Source organism: Pseudophryne corroboree, chromosome 12, assembly GCF_028390025.1.
Source record: "Pseudophryne corroboree isolate aPseCor3 chromosome 12, aPseCor3.hap2, whole genome shotgun sequence".
Taxonomy (NCBI): Eukaryota; Metazoa; Chordata; class Amphibia; order Anura; family Myobatrachidae; genus Pseudophryne; species Pseudophryne corroboree.
In genome coordinates, this window is record NC_086455.1 from 93,218,807 (window position 1) to 93,239,237 (window position 20,431).

The following is a 20,431-nucleotide window of genomic DNA, read 5'->3' on the forward strand; positions in this document are numbered from 1 at the left end:
TTGGCCTCTGAGGACCTTAAGTTTGGTCAATTGGTTCTGCAGGAGCCTCCGCGCTCTCCCTCCCATTCTGGGAGCTTTGGTACATCCCCATGGTACTAATGTGGACTCCAGCATCCTCTAGGACGTAAGAGAAAATAGGATTTTAAATTACCTACCGGTAAATCCTTTTCTCGTAGTCCGTAGAGGATTCTGGGCGCCCGCCGAGCGCTTCGTTATCCTGCAGTGGTTATTTAGTTCAGTACTGCTTAGTTCTTGGTAAGTACTGTTTTGTTACTTGGTAAGTAATCCTGTTCAGCCGTTGCTGATGTTTCAAGCTAGTTAGCTTGGGTTGCCTTGTGTGAGAGCTGGTGTGAATCTCGCCACTATCTGTGTAATCCTTCTCTCGAAGATGTCCGTCTCCTCGGGCACAGTTTCTAGACTGGGTCTGGTAAAAGGGGCATAGATGGAGGAGCCAGCCCACACTCTGAAACTCTTAAAGTGCCAATGGCTCCTAGTGGACCAGTCTATACCCCATGGTACTAATGTGGACCCCAGTATCTTCTAGGACGCAAGAGAAAACGCAGGCGTGCCCAAGCGTTTTCTGGAAGGGTGTGTGACATCAGCTCTGGCCCCGATCAGCCTGTTCTTTTCGCACTGTAGGATTAAGTCCTGGGCTGCACACAGACTACATACACTGGAAAAACCATTTGATGGTAAGTTGCAAATGGATTTGCAGCTGTCCGCTAACTAAGGGATATTTTCGCACAGCGTACACAGCCAATCGGACACTTGCACGGGGTGAATTTACATTCCCCCTTGGGCAGCGACTATCTGATCGCAGGACAACAAAATTAGCAGCCCAGCGATCAGGTCTGAATTAGCTCTAGAGGCTAGATCAACACAAGTCTCCTATTGATCTGTCACAGAGATACTTCTCTATATGGTTCATGATTATTGGTAAAAATAAAACCCACGTAAAATATAAAGGAGATGGGCAAATAAAGTAAGATAAGCTTCTTCTTAATACAGTGTGTAACACTGTAGGGCAGTGATTTTCAACCTTTTTTAACTCGTGGCACACCGAACAATATTTTTAAATTGCCAAGGCACACCATCAGTCCCCCACGGGGAAAAAAAAACAAAGACGTTGGCCCCCCACAGTAACACAAAAAGCCACACACACACACACACACACACACACACACACACACACACACATTGGCCTCCACAGAAAAAACCGATTACATTATTCCCCATAGAAAAAACAAACACATTGCACCCTACATAAACCATTTTGCTCCCCACATAAATTACATTGCTCCCTACATACAATATATTCCTCCCCAAATAAGTTACAGTGCCCCACACATAAGTTACATTGGTTCCCCATACTTTTTCCCCCACAAATATTAGCCCCTACCGTCATCTGTCCTCCTCCTGGTCTGTCCCTCAATGGCGGGGGTTGCATACAGTGCTGTGAGCACTGAGCAGCAGGCGGACAGCTGTGGGTGCCTGCATGCGGGCGGCAGGTGCGGATGCGGGAGGGTGGCGGGCAGGAGGCAGGGCAGGTGTGGATGCGGGAGCGTGGCGGGCAGGAGGGAGGGTAGGTGTGGATGCGGGCGGGCTGCCTGGCTTGTGGAATGACCGATGATGCGGCGGGCGTGACCTATGATGTCACCGCTGCATCTCCATGGCATAGGTCACGGCCCATGCGCGCTTGAGTCTGTACCTCCCAGAGGATCCCAGTGCTGCTGCTGCCTGGGCTCACAGTTTGTTTTGAAGGTACGGCAGCGGTTCTAGCTCCGCGGCACACCTTACAACCAGTCACGGCACACTAGTGTGCCGCGGCACACTGGTTGAAAATGCCTGCTGTAGGGGAACCGGAACCCCGTTTCTTGGGGTAGATGGCAGCAGGCCGCAGCTGAGAAGTCATACAAGTCCAGTTTTTATGGTGCAACTGGCCACGACCAGTTTTATTAAACAGAAAACAAAACAAACATCAAAAGAAAATACCTTGCCTGTCCGGCACTAACTAAACATAAGACGTTCCTAACTGTCTCCAAACAAAAACACAGTTTTTTCCAACCAACACTGTATGGCTCACTTGTGTAAGGAAGCGTATTTCTCTCACAGAGATCCTGCAGTCTTCCCAGGCAGTCCGCACACAGTAATCAGGCTTGCAGCCCTATAACCCACTTACACAGCTAAAACCCTGATTAGCCCTCTGTGAGGACAAAGACCCAAACTGGGCCCAATGTCTGGAACTTGCCCTATCTCTCTTTCAGGGCCCTTATCCAGCTTTTCCAATAAACTGAAAAGGTTCTGACAAAACAAAACATTTTCCTAATACATGTAAGACAAGAACCTGGGACAAACATACCTGCCCTCAAACACTATTCCAGTATTCTTGTCACAAGTGTGAAACAATGCAATGAGCTCTATTAGTTATCACAATTATAAACAATTTTGACTTAATGTATTTCGCATATTTTTATAAAAAAAACTTTAATATTTGAATTATAAGTAAATCTATATTATAACCGTAAATATGGGAGCACTTCACTTACTTTTAAGATTGTTGATGAGATCAATGTGTGTTTTCCCACTAGAAGTCCAAGCCATAGCTCTTGTAAATAGGAGTCCAAATGGTAAAGTTATTGTGGCAAGTCGTATAAAATTGCTCATGTCACAGGACCGAAGAGACGATCCACAGCCAGCTCTGCAAACCAGAAAACATGAGCTGCATCAGATTACTGAGGCTAAAGAGAAAATCCCTCAGTCATAGGTGAGGCCTACTGAACATACAATTGACCAGTCGGCTTCTGCCAGACAAATTTGTTTGGGACCTTGTTCGGTCATCCTAAAAAAGTAAAAATTTTGCTTATAGTTCCTGTCTACTGTTTGGTCTTGGACAAGACTTTCTAGGTTTTCACAAGAAGTGGTCGTTATCTCTGCAACAAATGAATGTAAGTTTATCAGTCACCTCCTACCAAACAATTAGCTTTGTCTTTAGAATGAATTGCACAGTTTTGATTTAGGGAAAACAAAGAAAAAGGGTTTGTTAAATTCTGTTGACAATGTCAATAAATTTTGGCATGCGACTGTCAATTATGATTGTAAGGTCTGTATGTGGCATGTCAGCACTGACACACATCACGTTGTTACTGATTAAATCAGCTGTGTTTTCCGGGTTCGACGGTCAGCTGTTAGATGATCCTGCGTTGGTTCTGGCGGTGAGTACGGGGATCCTCTAACCCTTTCCCCTTCCAGTGCCAAACACTAACCTCCCCTCCCACAAACTAACACTCCTCTACCGCAGGCCTATCCTTAACACTCTGCATTCTGAGAATGTTGCCATTTCAGATGTCGACATTGTGAACTTATCAATATTCTGCAGATATCGATGTGTTCCATGTTGACATTATGCAGACATCAATGTGTTCCATATCGACATTGTAAATGTAGATAATCATGACTGTAACCAGCAGCGGCTGCTGCCCCATGGCTGTGGCACCGACCAAAGTCTGCAGGGGGAGCTGGGCAGCACATATGAACATACATATGAAGTTGTATGTAACATGTACTGGTTTTCCTTCCTTGGAGATCAGCATCTGCCACATGCATGGAAGACAGGCATACAATGCTCAGCCTATCTTCAATAAAACCGCCACAAGACTCCCATTGGCTGGTTTCACAGGAGTCTGGGGTGGGCTTATTAAAGTTAGACAGGCTGAGCAGTGTATGCCTGTCTTCCGTGCGTGCGGTGGCTGCTGATCCCCGGGGAAAGGAGGAAGCCAGCGCATATTACATATAACTTCACATGGATGTTCATATGTGATGGCTAGCTCCGCCCTTCAAACTTTGGTCAGCGCTGCAGCCGCTGCTGACTGCAACCCTGAAAACATATTTGTCTATTACCATGGGACAATTTTACACATAATCCACTATAAAACCTTATAAGCAGAGCCGGCCCTAACCAATATGATGCCCTAGGCAAGAGTTTGGCTGGTACCCCCTAGCACAACCGCTGGTTCCGCCTCTGACCTTGCACCTCTTTCCCAGCACTATCACCCCTCAGCCATAGCAGTCCTTATTTTGGGGTTTGTACCCCCTATATTTTAAAACAGGAACAGTTTGCACATTTTGCGCACAGCCCAAAAAGGGGTGTGTTTTTGCTGGCAAGGGGCATGGCCCCACAATAGTAACCCCAATTCCAATTACACCACACAGTACTGCAACTTTATTCACATTTGATCATGCGATAGTGTCCATAATTCATATTACATCCCACAGTAGTATCACTTTACCTTAAACGTTACTCCTCACAGTAGAGCCCCTTATTCACATTACATCACACTGAATTGCTCCTTATTCACATTACACCACACCCTATTGCTCTTTATTCACATTAGACAACACAGTAGTGCCCTTTCTATACGCAACGCCACATAGTAGAGCACCTTCTACATATAATGCCACACATTAGTAATGTATTTATACACATAATTCCACTCAGTAATGGCCCTTACACATATGAGACACATTATTAATGTCCTTATAAACATAATGCGCCTTACACATTATGACAACCTTTATTAATGCCCTTTTACACATAATGTCCCTTACACATATGCCGCACATTATTAATGCCCTTATACGCATAATGGCACACATAGTGCCCCTTACACATATGTTGCACATTATCAATGCATTTTTACATGACACACATAATGCTCCTTACACATATTCCAAACACTACTGCACAACCAACCCACTTACATGCACACAGCACTCACACTGCCACTAACACTGTGACCTCTGCCTCTGCTTGGATACAGATGTGTCCTCATAAATCTTGCCTCGATTCTAACATCGGGCACCTTTTTTTATGAAAATGCATCTTATTTGCATTGCTATGCGGCTAGGATGCACAAGCAGCTTCTGCTGATTAAAATAATAAGCCGCATGCCTATATATTGTGCGAGACTGTGGCTGTATCTGCATATGAAATGCTACACACAGAATATAGGCATGCTGCATATCATTTTAATCAGCAGAAGCTGCTGATGCCCCTAGGCATATCAAGCAAGGGGCATCAGCAATTGCCTAGTTTGCCTATGCCTATGGGCGGCTCTGCTTATAAGTAAGTGTTTCTGGGTACAGTCTTGCATGAAGCCCAATATGATCACTTGTACTGTAATATACTGTTTTGTTTTATCTCTTTTTTATGTATAAATACCACAAAAGCATTATGTAAAAGATTCTTAATTTAAGTTTACTTTCTTCCTAAGCTTTAGACTGAACTACATTTCAGTATACAATGTTACCTGGTTACCAGATCTTTATTGCTGTACATCTGTTTCAGATACAACTGCTTAAGCATTGCTACAGAGCAATGAAGGCCTTACTGTACATCAGGCAGGAGATTCTCAGAAACACTGACTGGCAGACATCTATTATCAGTGGTCTGTCGGGGAAACCATGGCACGTTAAAATCCCCAAATTGCCAAGCCCAATCATTTTTTTATTACAATCGGCAAAATGTGAATTTCCAAAATGTTGTATTTCTCCGATTGCCCCGTTTTCCCCCTAATGTATGGGCCCCTTTAATGTATTTTGGTTTACTTCTATTTTATGTTTCCAAAAATATTTTGTGCAATATCAGTTTCTGGTTTTAGTGGAGGTCATATTCTGGAGATTATGCACCTAGCATGGGGCTGGTACAAATCCTGATGGTGCTTCCGATGCAATTTCTCCATGTGACTATGGCCTCCTGTTTCTGTGGCTGCACATCTGTGAATCCAATCACTTGAATTGACAAACCCGGGACACTACCATTACGTGTCCACTGAACAGATTGGTTTTGTATTAATTTCTAGCCACCTCCCAGTCACTGCCCAGGAAATCCTATTACTTGTCCACAAAATGTCAGATCCCCTCTGTCCGAAACACAACAAGACATTTGTACGGATACTCTGTGCAATGCATCACCATAGTTTACAGATTTTTTTGTTTGTTTGTGTCGTTGCAACAAATCGTTTAATACATGAACATCAGCAATCCATGCAGTTCTAAATCTGGCTCTGGGGCCCTTATGTAATAATTAGCAAGTTGCAGAAACCAGATCAATTTGGCCCGTAAATTAAAAATATACGTTATAGTACGGACTTACCGTTGATAACGGTATTTCTCCTAAGTCCACAGGATCCACAGGAAAACAATGGGATATGATGAAGCGAATGCAGATTTGCACCAATCGGTCAAAGCTTTCCGGCCTCCCAGCATGTAACGGGCCCGTCCATATATCCCCTCCTCCTGGCTCAGGCAAATCAGTTGTATTCCAAAGCTCAAAGGCAGGAGTATCATAGATAGCCCTAATCAGGCGATAAGAACACACATGCACACCCTTCCGTACAAGAAGGAAGAGGTTAGTGAGTAAAAGGATCCTCAAATCAGGTGCGTCAGGGTGGGATCCCTGTGGATCTTGTGGACTTAGGAGAAATACCGTTATAAAATGCAAGTTCTTACCATAAAGTATATTTCTCCAGCAGGGTCCACAGGTTATCCACAGGATAACAATGGGATTTCCCAAAACAATTTAGTGGTGGGGACGCTCCTGATTGGACAGAAGAATCCTTCACCCGAATTCAGCGTCATGAGAGGCAAAGGTATCCATGGCATAATGTCTGATGAATGTGTTAATGGAAGACCATGTGGCTGCCTTACATATCTGTTCTGCTGAAGCACCACGTTGTGCTGCCCATGATGGACCTACCTTACGAGTAGAGTGAGCAGACACATTAGCCGGAACAGGGAGATCAGCTTCAGAATATGCTTCTGAAATCATCATCCGAAGCCATCTTGCCAGCGTCTGCTTATCAGCAGGCCATCCTCTCTTGTGAAATCCGTAGAGAATGAAAAGAGAATCTGTCTTTCTTAGGGCACTGGTACGATCCACGTAGATCCTTAATGCCGGACCATGTCCAGCGATGCATCTCCCGCAGAAAGGCCCGGTACCTGGAAAGCCGGGACTACAATTTCTTCATTAAAGGTGGAATTTAGACACCACCCTCGGAAGATACCCAGATCTAGTTCTGAGAACTGTTTTTATCTGGATAAAAAATAAATCAGAAATGGGGAATGACACGATAATGACCCTAAATCCAATACTCTTCTAGCGGACGCCATAGCCAGTAGAAAGAAAACTTTAGCTGTCAACCATTTAAGATCCACTTTATTAAGTGGTTCAAATGGGGAAACTTGAAGGGCTTTCAGGACTAAACTTAAGTACCAAGGCACTGTATGAGGAACAAAAGGAGGTTGAATGCGCAGCATTCCCTGGAAAAAAGTATGCACATCCTGTAAGTTGTCAATCTTCTTTTGGAACCATACAGTCAATGCCAACACTTGTACTCTCAAGGAAGCCACCTTCAAACCTTTATCCATTCCTGCCTGAAGGACCCTGGAAACTCTGAAAGACTTAGAGTCCATTTTCCGTTCGCTGCACAAATGACTATAGGTTTGCCATGTTCGGTGATAAATGCAAGCTAAGGAAGGTTTCCTTGCTCTGAGCATAGTTTGAATTACCTGTTGTGAGAATCCTCTTGACTTCAGGATAGAGATTTCAAGAGCCATGCAGTCACAGACAGTCGATCCAAATGTCTGTGATAACAAGGACCCTGCCGTAGTAGATCTGGACGTTGAGGGAGCAGAAGAGGAGCATCCATCGACACTCTCTGCAGATCTGTGTACCAATGCCTTCTGGAGCAAGCCTGAGCTATTAGTATCACAGTACCTTTCTCTTGCTTTATCTTTCTCACCACCCTGGGTGATAGGGTGATTGGAAGAAACACATAAGCCAGATGAAAGGCCCATCTCACTGACAGGGCATCCACAAAGATCGCTCTGGGATCCTTTGCTCTTGACCCATATGTGAACACTTTGTTGTTCTGACAGGACGCCATGAGATCTATCTCTGGTAACCCCCCCTTGTCTACTAGAGTCTGGAAGACCTCCGAGTGTAGAGCCCATTCGCTTGCCTGAATGGCGTGCCGAGGAGAAAGTCCGCTTCCCAGTTTAGGCCTCCCGGAACGGACACTGCGGACAAGGATGGATGGTGAAGTTCTGCCCAGTATGTGACTTACTTCCTTCATCGCTTTTCGGTTGTGAGTTCCTCCCTGATGGTTGAGGTACGCTACTGCCGTCGCATTGTCAGAGCAGATCTCGACTGGTTTTCCCAGAAGAATGTCCTTTGTCTGAATCAGTCCCATGTATGTGGCACGAAGTTCCAATATATTTATTGCCAGGCAACTTTCTTCCCTGCCCCTGGAAACACAACCTTCCTGACACTGCTCCCCAACCCTGGAGACTGGCACTGGCATCTGTCATCAGAATTTCCAAATCTGATATCAAAAAGGGTCTCCCCTTGTCCAGATGGGATGTCTGTAGCCACCAGGCTAATGACCTTCGTACTTCTATCTTAAGAACCATAGTCTGTGTTTTTATCGTCTGATGCAACCCATTCCATTTGGCAACAATCACGCTTCAGAGGCCTCGGGTGGGATAGTGCATACGCCGCCATCATACCCATCACACACATTGCTGCGTGAATGGATACCTTTTGACTGTGTAGCAAGTCCTGAATCCTTGACTGAACCTTGGATATCTTGTTCAGAGGTAACATTACTCTGAAGACTTGAATCCAGTACAGCCCCCACGTGAGCCATCCGCTGTGATGGAACCAGAGACGATTTTGCCCAATTTATGAGCCCCCCCCGTGCTTCTGCAGACACGTTATTGACTGTTGCAGATGACATAGGAGCAATTCCTGCGACTGTGCCAGGATTGAAAGATCTTCGAGGTATGGAAATTTTTTTATCCCCTTCTGGCGGAGATAAACTGCCATTACCACCATAATCTTGGTAAATACTGTGGGAGCTGTAGCTAACCCAAAAGGTAGGGCCTGGAACCGAAAATGCTGTTGGAGGATAGGGAACATGAGACAGCACTGATGGGACAGTGCTATAGGCATATGTAGGTAAGCATCCTTTATATCCAGGGATACTATATAATCCCCTGGCTCCATGGCCAAAATGATGGAATGTAAAGTCTCCATGTGAAACCGAGGTACCCAAATGTATTTGTTCAGCACTTTGAGACTGAGAATGGTCTGAAATGACCCATTTGGCTTCTGAACTAAAAACAGGTTGGAGTAAAAACCCTGTCCTCGTTGTGCATGAGGAACTGGAATGACTACTGCTGACTGAAGCAAATTTCTGAACTACCTCTTGCAAAGCCCTGGCATTCGTCTCTACCCGAGACGGGCTGGTACAAAAAAAACCTTCGAGGAGGGTGCATCTTGAAGGCAAAAGCATAACCTACAGATACCACTTCCTGCACCCGGGCATCTAATGTAGACTGCTGCCAGATCTGCTCAAACTGAAGAAGACGGCCCCCCACCTTGGGGTCCCCCAGGTGGAGGCCCGCACCATCAGGCTAATGGCTTACCTGTTTTACCAACCAGTCCTCTGGTAGCCCAATGCTTTTTAGTCCTACCAGACTTGTTGTATTGGGACTGCCTGTTATCACTTTTACCTTTAGCTTTTCCTTGAGACCGAAAGGGCCGAAAAGCCGTAACTTTAGGTTTGAAATTGTATGTGGAAGGAAACTTTATCTTCTTGGAGTCTGCTTCTGACTCCAAAATATCTGTCAATACTTTACCAAAAAAAAAATATCTCCAGAAAAGGGCAAAGATTCCAAAACATTCTTAGATTCTGAATCAGATTTCTACGTACGTAGCCAAACTGCTCTGCGAGCAGCTATTGTTGAAGCTGATGCCCTGGAGGCAATAGTACCCATATCCAATACGGCTTCTTCCAAGAACATTGCAGCCTGTTTTATATGTGCTATATGGGATTTTTGCTGTCTAAATGCTATTGAAAAATCCCCTTTCAATGCAGCAGCCCAGGCAGCCACTGCCTTTGCCATCAAAGCTGAAGTCATGGCTGGCCTTATGACTGCCTCAGACAGGGAAAAATGGTTTTTAGAAAATCATCCACTCTCCTATCCGTGACAATTTAATGATGGTAATGTAGATTTTAGCAATAACCGAATCACATGCATTTCTATTTTAGGAGCCACCTCCCTTTTTAAACATTCCCCAGCTGGAAGAGGATAATTGGAATTCCATTTCTTAGGAATTCTAAACTTATTAGGCGTAGCCCAAGCCTCTTCCATGATTTCCATCAGCTGATCTGACCCTGGAAACTCAGTCTTAACTGTTTTGGGATGTTTAAACACAGGTGCCTTGGTTTTTAACACAGGCTCTGCTAAATCTTCTAAGGATAGAATGGCTTTCATTGCTTTGATTAACTCAGCTATACCCACTGAGCTGAGACCTTCCTCTTCCTCTTCGTATGCCGAAGTAGAATTAATTTAGCTTTCATCCTCCTATGAATCCTCATCTGAACCATGTGTAGCCTGAGGATGAAGATTTACTTACCACTGGCTTATCAGCCTGTTTCTTTGAGAGGCAGGTGCTGGAAGTGATACACCACAGGTGGAAAGCTGGATGTAAGGGTTAATCATGTAACCTATCCCCGGTACAGGAGTTGGAGGAATGATCCGTTCAGCTATACTGGATAAAGTCTGTGCAAACATATCCCAAGGTGGATCAACCTGCACCTGAATCTGCCTTGTATTTTTCATGAACCCCTGGTGAAAGCTAAAACTATTTGCACACAAACCATCCTGAACCAGATCCTGAGAGGATAACATAGCTTTGCAACACAAACATGATATGAGTGTTGGTGTTGCTGTGAGTGTATCTTACTCACCTTTGCTGCTCTTAGACATGATAAATAATCAACACTTACACAGTGTACTACACAATTTGTGACTGTAATCACTTGAAGCTTTTTAAAGTGACATACAATCCGAACCTACCCATGCACCAGCATTGAGGATTGGAATAGAACAAAACTGACAGAATATATTAAAGTCGGCAATCACACTAGCAGTCAGTCACATATTATACATTAGTACAATAAGCAATATGAGCACATCATCAACTACATTTCAAGTATGTAGAACATATTACTGAATCATGTTTAAACAGATCTATCGTATTCAGACGTATTGCTAAAGAAACAGTAAATGTATACAGACTCATATGCAATAGGCACTTATCTAACTATTCATACTCAAAAAGGTAGATAGAGACTTAGTGCTGTATTACCCGTACTCAGAGTGGGATACAGGGAGACTCACCTCGCTTCCAGGACCTATCAATACGTTAGAGAACGCTGAGTGGATCCAGACGCTACTAGTGTACACTGCCACTCCATGAACCTATAGTGAACACAGATGCATCAGTCCCACAGCTGCCTATGCTGTGACTGGGTCCCCTTCGCGTATAGCATATGAGACGGAAGCAGGTCAGTTCATGGCGGGAGACTCGGAGGAAACTGGTCATGAACCTGGGGGGGGGGGGGCGCGACCAGGAGAGCGTCTGACTCCCCACCGCTGACATCAACCCTAGGGATCGTGGCCTCATACTATTCCTGGAGCCTATGATCCCTAAAGACTGGTGCTGGTGAACCCGAGGTGCAGCCGTGTCCGTAATCCCTTTCTAAGCGGAACTGATGCCTTACCTTCTCCCCGTGCTCCGGCCACAGCCTAGTAACGTCTGCTGGACCTGCTAGTATATCCGACACAGACGTCCGCCGAAACAGCACTGTACTCGTGGGTAAGCGTTGTTGCGACCTGGCGGAGAGTTGTTGGAGCAACTCTTTCTAAGGTACGTATAAGACTGTTTAGAAAGATTGCTCAGAGAAAATAGACTATAAAAATAAAATAAGATAGCTTAGGGCTGCTAAAAACCAGCAGCCCTCTGACCGTGGTCCGGCTCCTGATGCACAAAACTAAAAACTGATTTGCCTGAGCCAGGAGTCGGGAATATATGGACGGGCCCGTTGCATGCTGGGAGGCCAGAAAGCTTTGACCGACTGGTGCAAATCCGCTGTCGCTTCATCATATCCCACTGTTATCCTGTGGGCCCTGCCAGAGAAAAATAGGATTTTGGTACTTACCGGTAAATTGGGTCAGGCTGGAACATAGTATCCAACGAATTGGCCTGAGCGGAAGTGGCAGAGGCCACTGACGGAAGACCACATGGATGCCATATATAATTCCTTCTCATGGACTCCCAGAGTAGAAGGATAAACACACAAGTGGATAAGAAATAACTGGGCTAGGAAGCTGTTGCTGTGAAGTTAGATAGTGATCTTACTGTAGCAAGGAGATAATAATTGCAAAGACTGGTACTTGATTACTGCGGCTGTGAAGACTCGACGCTGTATTACTTTGAGTTGAAGACAATGGTAAAAACTGGATAAATGGAAGACTGTGACTTTGAGACCGCAACTGTAAAGACTGGATACTGAATTACCGTGACTTGGAAACTAACTGTAAACACAGGTTACTTGATAACTGGCACTTGTAGACAACAACTGTGAAGAGTGGGTATTTGATGACTGTAACTTGGTAACAATAAACTGTGAAGACTCGAGATTGGATTACTGCAGGGCAAATACAAGAATTAAGAAACTGGATTCCTGGAAAACGTGACTGAAGAACTCTGACTTTGGAAACTGAACTTTTGGCAACTGAGCAGAGATCCAAGGAACCACCAACAGCCCCGAATTACCCGTAGATTCCACCTGGCGAGTTAGCACAGGGACGGATCTAGACTTTTCTTTAGGGGGGGCGGTTTACTGTTTAATCTTGACTCCTCCCTCTACAGTCCCAACTCCTCCCATCTGCAATCCTAACTCCTCCTCTCTCAATTCTGACTAAACTTTTTGAGTGAGACTGAGATAGAGCTTTGTGATTGTTCTATGTACATGTGACTGTGCTATGGGGTAATTGTATTTATTAGCCCTAGTACCCACACACCAGCAAGTGAGGGGCAAATGCTCTGTAACCCTTGCTCTCCTGGCTCCTCTGTGCTGCTGTGGTATAAGCTGCAGCACATCGTTCTGCCTCAGGCTCTCCCTGTAGAGCTCTCTTCTGCTCAAAAGTGGGTGTGGCTATGACTGTGTTAGGGGGGGCGGTCGCCCCCTTCGCCCCCCCCTAGATCCGGCCCTGAGTTAGCAGCCGCAGGAGGCGGTGTCAGCGCCAGACTCTGGATCAGAGCGTAGAGAGAAGCGGAGTACCATGCATATGAGCAAGGCAGGAGACTTCAAGGGACTCAAAGCACCGAGCAACAAGGACGCCCATAGGAGCACAGAGGAGAAGCACCTTCTAAAAGAAGCAACATAAAGCACTGACAGGGTTTGGTTCAAATCCAACCTCTTTTAAAAGGGGAAGCATACTGGGATTGGCTGAGAACCCACAGGAAGCTCCGTTATTGTCTACACTGTGTGCTTTGGTCTCCAACATGGCGGCTCCCATATCTGCAGACATACAAGAGAAGGCTCCTTTTCCCTGCTGAGTGCTGGCACACTGACCTCCAATGCTCACACCTACTGCCTCCATCAGCCTCACCATAGCCCCTCACACACAGCAGCAGCCAGCCGCAGCACTTCCATGACCCGGTAACACCCCAGACCCCAACATAAATCCATTTCTCCTATTTCACAGGGGACACTAGTGGCTTATAACAGTGGGGTATAGATGGGTGGATAAGTGGGGCTGGCACCTCACCCACTATGCCCCCCTTTCCCCTCCCTCCCCCTCCAGACCAGTTACAAAAACTGAGCCCGCGGAGAGATGGAGAGAACAGAACTTTAGAGAAGGAGGTGAAACATGACACAGAATATGAGAATTTGTAAAACAATCTGTACAAACAGATGCAGTCACAACAGAAAACCAAAACACACAATGTCAGGAAGAGCAGCTCAGCGGACCTGTGGAATCAGAGAAATGGATTTACCGGTAAGTTCCAAAATCCTGTTTTCGCCTTCATTCACTAGGACACTGGAGGCTTATCACAGTGGAGATGTCCAAGAGCACTCTCCACATGCAACACAGTGCGGCTAAATGAAGATTCAGGGGCAGCAAAGGTATCAAACCTGTTGAATCTGACAAAAGTAAATTGCCAGACCAGGTAACCAAGACACAGTTTGCGTGGCTGAAAATCTTTCGGGCAGCAACCCATGAGTGTTTCACTGAACATGTGGAGTGTGCAGACATGGATGGTTGTGGAGTTTGAGAGGAAGCCAACAGGCCTGCTTAATAGTCCAGCAAAGCCAGCAAACCAAAGTCTGCTTTGACACAGGCAAACCCAGCGGAGCTACGTCCTAGAGGATGAAGAGATTATCCTACTTTCCCACCTGAGCTGTCCTGTCCACAGGGATATGCAAGGAACACACCACCTCCAAGGATTGATAGGATGGAGAATCCTCCGAAAGAACACTGTAGGCAGGGTGATTGAAAAAAAGAAACCACCCTAGGTATAAATTCCCGCTTTGTGTGGAGTTCCGCTCCAACCTCATGGAAGCCTGGATAAGGAAAGCGGCACGACAGAACTCCCAGTTTCAAGACCCGTCAGGCCAAAGCAAGAAGCATCACAGTCTTCCAGGAGAGAAAGTTGAAGTCAGCCGTGTTCAGAAGTTCAAAGGGTGAATGAGGGAAAAAATAGTACCAGGGACGAACAAAGATGCAGAAATCAAATCACCACCTGGTGAAAAGTCCTCTTTTTTTTATTGCACCATGCCACATAGGACTTCCAAATAAGACAGTAATGCACAGAACTCATCTGCTTTTAAACCCAAAGCATATTTGGAATCATGGACCTGAGAATATCATTTTGTCAAAGCAGCATGGTCTCAACAGCCACACCGTCAGAGACAGACTCTGGAAGTCTAGAGAGACAAACAAACCTAGACTGGAGAAGGTCCTCGCAGACAGACAGTGGCCAAGGGTCATCTATGAAAAGAAGACACAGGTAGGAATACCCTGCCCTGCAAGGCCCATCCAGAGCAATTATGTCGGTAACTGAGATGAAAAAGGCCATGGGGTCGTTAAGGTGCTTACAGCCTCTGCTTCAGGGTCCTGAGTTCTGGAGTAGGAATGAGAAAGCTGATGGGTTCGCCAGGATGACATGAGGTCTATCTGAAGCTCACCTCAGTGGTGGATGAGGAGATGTGTGAAGACCTGTGGATAGATTGACCATTTACCCAGATAAAGAACCTGAAGACTTAGGTAGCTACCCAGGGGATTAATATTTCTGAAATCGCCATGACAAGTCTTTATGGCCTAGAGGGGAATGCGAGTTACCTGTTTATGTATACAACAGCCGTGGCGTTGACCAACTGGACTTGAATTGCCCGACCTCTGAACAGAGGAAAGGACAGATGAAGGGCATTGTATATTGTCCTGAGCCCCAGGTTGATGATTGGTAGGGATGACGCTTGAGGTGACCAACACCCCTGGGAAGTGACTGTCCATAGTCACTGCACCCTAGCCTCGAAGGCCGGCAGTCATCGGGAGGAGAACCCAGTTCCATATTCCAAACCAGCGGCCCTCTAGAAGGTGAGAGATCTGCAGCCCCAATAGAAGCAAAATTCGCATCATGGGTGTTAGGCAAACTAATAGATGTATCTGCTGGTGTGACCTGTTTCATTGGGTGGGACGGTCCAACTGGAAGGCTCTTGAAAAAAAAAAAAAACTTTCGGAGACTCTCGCCAAAGGTCATCACTAGGAACAAGACCATCTGACCTGGATCCAGGTGCGACTTCAGGAAGTTGATGATCCAGCTGTGCTGTATCAGAATTGCATGAGTTAAGACAGACCTGCAATTAACTTCTTCCTAGATGGTGCCTTTATAATGAGATCATTGATAGACAGCACCCCATGCACAGAGATGAATCATCATTATCACAATCACCTTAGTGAAAACGTCAGGTACAGATGATAGGTCTAAAGGTAAGTCCTGCAAAAATCTGCAAGTGGGAATACCTATTCACAAATCTGAGGAACACTTGGTGAGGTTTCCAGATTGGAATATGTAGATAAGCATCCTTGATATCTAATGATATTAGGCACTCCCCTGCCTGAAGCACTACAATAATCAAGTGGTGGGATTCCATTTTGAACTTGAAAACCCCTGAAAAATGGATCTGACTGAGCCATCTGACTTTGGGACCACGAACAGACTTGAGTTAAACCCCCCACCTTTGTTGGTGAAGGGGAACCGTGAGCAACAGCTCTGAAGTCAAGTGCCTGTTGATAGGCACTAGTAATACCACTCTTCTTTTTTCTGAAACTGGTAAACCGGATGTGAAGTAAAAGATAAGGGGGTTAAAAAAGATAATCTATTTTGTACCCCTGGGAGAACAGGCATCAGACCAGGAGTCTAGACAAGTTAACCCCTAAATGTCTGTAGACTGCAACAGATGAGCTCTCACCACAGGGTCACCCAAGTGAGAAGGTAGCCCATCATGTAGCTGGTCTGCTGACACTCTTATGATCCTGGTATCCTAAGACTGCTGCAGCTCAACCTCTAAATCTGGTACAGGAAAGGATCAAAAGAAGGGGCCAGAATACGTGTTGCACGGAGTACGAAAGGCGGATGGTAGACAAGTGGATTTAGCCTATAAATAATCTGAAAATATACGTTATGGTAAGAATTTACCATTGATAATGGTATTTCTCCTAAGTCCACAGGTTCCACAGGATAACAATGGGATATGATGGAGCGACAGCGGATTGGCACCAAACGATCACAAGCTTTCTGGCCTCCCAGGATGCAACGGGCCCGTCCATATATCCCCGCCAACTGGCTCAGGCAAATCAGTTGGATTCCAAAGCATCTAGGCAGGAGCATCATGTAGAGCCCTAATCAAGCGAGACGAACACACATGCACACCCTTCCGTACAAGAAGGAAGAGGTTAGCGAGTAGCAAGATCCTCAAATCAGGTGCGTCAGAGTAAGATCCCTGTGGACTTAGGAGAAATACCATTATCAACGGTAAGTTCTTATCATAACGTATATTTCTCCGGCAGGGTCCACAGGTTATCCACAGGATCACAATGGGATTTCCCAAAGCAATTTTAGTGGTGGGGATGCTCCTGATTGGACAGGAGAAACTTTCGCCCAAATTCAGCGTCATGAGAGGCAAAAGTATCCATGGCATAATGTCTAATGAATGTGTTAATGGAAGACTATGTGGCTGCCTTATATATCTGTTCTGCTGAAGCACCACGTTGTGCTGTCCATGATGAACCTACCTTACGAGTAGAGTGAGTGGAGACATTAGCCGGAACAAGGAGATCCGCTTGAGAGTATGCTTACGAAATAGTCATTCGAAGCCCTCTAGCCAGCGTCTATTTAGTAGCAGGCCATCCTCTTGTGAATTCCGTAAAAAATGGAGAGAATATGTCTTTCTGATGGCACTTGTGCGATCCACGTAGATCTTTAATGCTCGGACTACGTCCCGCGACGCATCTCCCGCAGAAAGTCCCGATCCCTGAAAAGCCAGGACTACATTTTCTTCATTAAGGTGGCATTTAGACACCACCTTAGGAAGATACCCAGATCTAGTTCTGAGAACTGCTTTATCTAGATAAAAAACAGAAAAGGAGATTTACATGACAGCGCTCCTAAATCTGATACTCTTCTAGCTGACACCATAGGCAGTAGAAAGAGAACCTTAGCTGTCAACCATTTAAGATCCACTTTACTAAGTGGTTCAAATGGAACAACTTGAAGGGCTTTGCGGACTAGACTTACGTCCCAAGGCACTGTAGGAAGAACAAAAGGGAGGTTGAATGCGCAGCATTCCCTGGAAAAAGTACGCACATCCTGTAAATTTTTCTTTTGGAACCCTACAGTCAATGCAGATACTTGTACTCTCAAGGAAGCCACCTTCAAACCCTTATCCATACCTGCCTGAAGGAAATCTAAGACCCTGGAAACCTGGAAAGATTTCGGGTCCATATTTCTTTCTCTGCACCATGGATATAGGCCTGCCATATTCGGTGATAAATGCGAGCTGAGGAGGGTTTCCTTGCTCTGTGCATTGTTTGAATTTACCTGTAGCGAGAATCCTCTTGACTTCAGGATAGAGGTTTCAAGAGCCACGCCGTCACAGATAGTTGATCCAGATGCCTGTGATAACAAGGACCCTGCCGTAGTAGATCTGGACGTTGAGGGAGCAGACATGGAGCATCCATCTGTGTACCATTGCCTTCTGGGCCAAGCCGGAGCTATTAGAATCCCAGAAACCCTTTGCTTCTTTTATCTTCACCAACCTGGTAGCAGGATGATCGGAGGAAATAGATAAGCCAGATTAAACTCCCATTTCACTGACAAGGCGTCCACAAAGATCGTTCCGGGATCCTTTGTTCTTGCCCAATATGTGGACACTTTGTTGTTCAGACGAGACGCCATGAAACCCCCACTTGTCTACCAGAGTCTGAAAGACTTCCGGGTATAGAGCCCATTCTCTTGCTTGAATGGCGTGTCTGAGAAAATCCGCTTCCCAGTTTAGGACTCCCGGAACGAATACTGCGGACAATGCAGGAAGATGGAGTTCTGCCCACTTTAGTATGTGACTTACCTCCTTCATTGCTGTTTGGCTGCACGGTCCTCCCTGATGTTTGAGGTACACCCCCGCCATTAAATTGTCCAAGTGAATCTGGACTGGTCTTCCTTGAAGAGTGTCCTTTGCCTGAATCAGTGCCATGTATATGGCCCGAAGATCTAACAGATTTATTGGCAGGCAACTTTATTCTATGGTCCATTGTCCCTGGAACCATAATCTTCCGGACACTGCTTCCCAGCAATGGAGACTGGTATTTGTTGTCAGTATCTCCTATCTGATATCCAAAAGGTTCTCCCTTTGTCTATATGGGATGTCTGTAGCCACCAGGCTGATGACTTTCTTACCTTGTCTGATGTATTCCATTCCATCTGGCTAGAATCAGAGCTGCAGAGGTCTTGAGTGGAATTGTACATACTCCACCATGTCGAATGTTGACACCATCAAACCCATCAGTTGCATAGCTGCGTGAATGGATATCGTTTGACTGTGTAACAACTCCTGAGTACTTGATTGTACATTGGATATCTTGTTCCGAGGTAATTCATTTTCTGCAGACTTAAATTCAGTACAGCCCCACAGAGAGTCATCCATTGTGACGGAACCAGAGATGACTTTGCCCAATTTACGAACCACCTGTGGTCGAGGTATGGCAATTTTCTTATGCCCTTCTTACGGAGATAAGCTGCCATAATCCTCATAATTTTGGTAAAAACTTTGGAGGCTGTGGCTAACCCAAAGGGTAAGGTCTAGAACTGAAAATATTGCTGGAGGATGGTGAACCTTGAGATAACACTGATGGAACAGTGCTATAGGAACCTGTAGGCAAGCATCCTGACTATCCAGGGATACCATGTAATTCCCTGGCTCCATGCCAAAACTATGGAGCGCAACGTCTCCATGTGAACCGTGGTACCCAAACTTATCCGTTTAGGATTTTGAGATTGGGGTGAAAGGATCCTTCTGAACCCAAACCCGGTTGGAGCAAAAAAACATTGTCCCTATTGTGCAGGGGTTACTGGAATGACTAATCCTGACAACAGCCATTTCTGAACTGCTTCTTGCAAACCCCTGTCCTTCGCCTCTACCCAAGATGGACTGGAACAGAAACCTTCGAGAAGGATGCTTCTTGAAGAGAAACATAATCTAGAGATACCGCTTCTTGCACCCAGGCATCTGTTTGTAGACTATTACCAGATCTGTGCAAACTGAAGAAGTTGGCCCCCTATCCTGGGGTCCCCCAGAAGGAGGCCTGCACCATCCTGCTGATGGATTATCCTCTGGTTTGGAAGCTGACCCTCTGGTTGCCTTTGCTTCTTTGCCTTACCAAACTTATTGTATTGGGGCTGTTACGTTCCTTTATGACCGACAAGGCCGAAAACCAGACCCCTATGTTTGGGGTTATATGTGGAAGGAAACGTGACCTTCTTCGAGTCTGATTTTGACTCCAGAATATCTGTTAACTCCTTACCAAACAGAAATTTCCAGCCAACGGCAAAGTTTCCAGAACCTTCTTTGATTCTGAATCAGCTTTTCATGTATGTAAGCAAACCTGCTCTGCGAGCAAGTATTGTTAATGCTGATGCCCAAGAACATTGGTGTCCATATGAGCTATATGGGATTCTTGCTCCCTTGCAGGCGCTGAAAAACCTGTCTTCCAGTACCTCAGCCCTACAGCACCTGGTATTCCAAGGTGGTCTTTCATCCATGAACTAACCAGGCCCAACACTGCTTAGCTTCCAAGATCTAGTGAGATTGGGCCTATCCAGTGTGGTGTGGCTGTAGATTGCAAGGTGAAGTCATGGCTGGCCTTATGACTGCCCCAGACAGAGACAACATGGTTTTCAGAAAACCATCCCTCTTTTGACGTTGACGTCAAATGCCATATATATTTTCGCACTACCAAA

At 45.6% G+C, this 20,431-nt stretch overlaps 1 protein-coding gene and 1 pseudogene across 2 annotated transcripts in view; both read right to left on the reverse strand.

The window, feature by feature from the left end:
- LOC134980825 (protein-L-isoaspartate(D-aspartate) O-methyltransferase-like) overlaps nt 1-20,431 on the reverse strand; it is a 337,346-nt gene that overhangs the window by 152,154 nt on the left and 164,761 nt on the right. For both annotated transcript variants that reach the window (XM_063947799.1, XM_063947800.1), the window contains one exon: nt 2,547-2,698. In XM_063947799.1, coding sequence (XP_063803869.1) covers nt 2,547-2,698 — 152 coding nt within the window. The remainder of the gene's footprint in view (nt 1-2,546; nt 2,699-20,431) is intronic.
- LOC134981727 (5S ribosomal RNA) lies at nt 20,193-20,311 on the reverse strand (annotated as a pseudogene).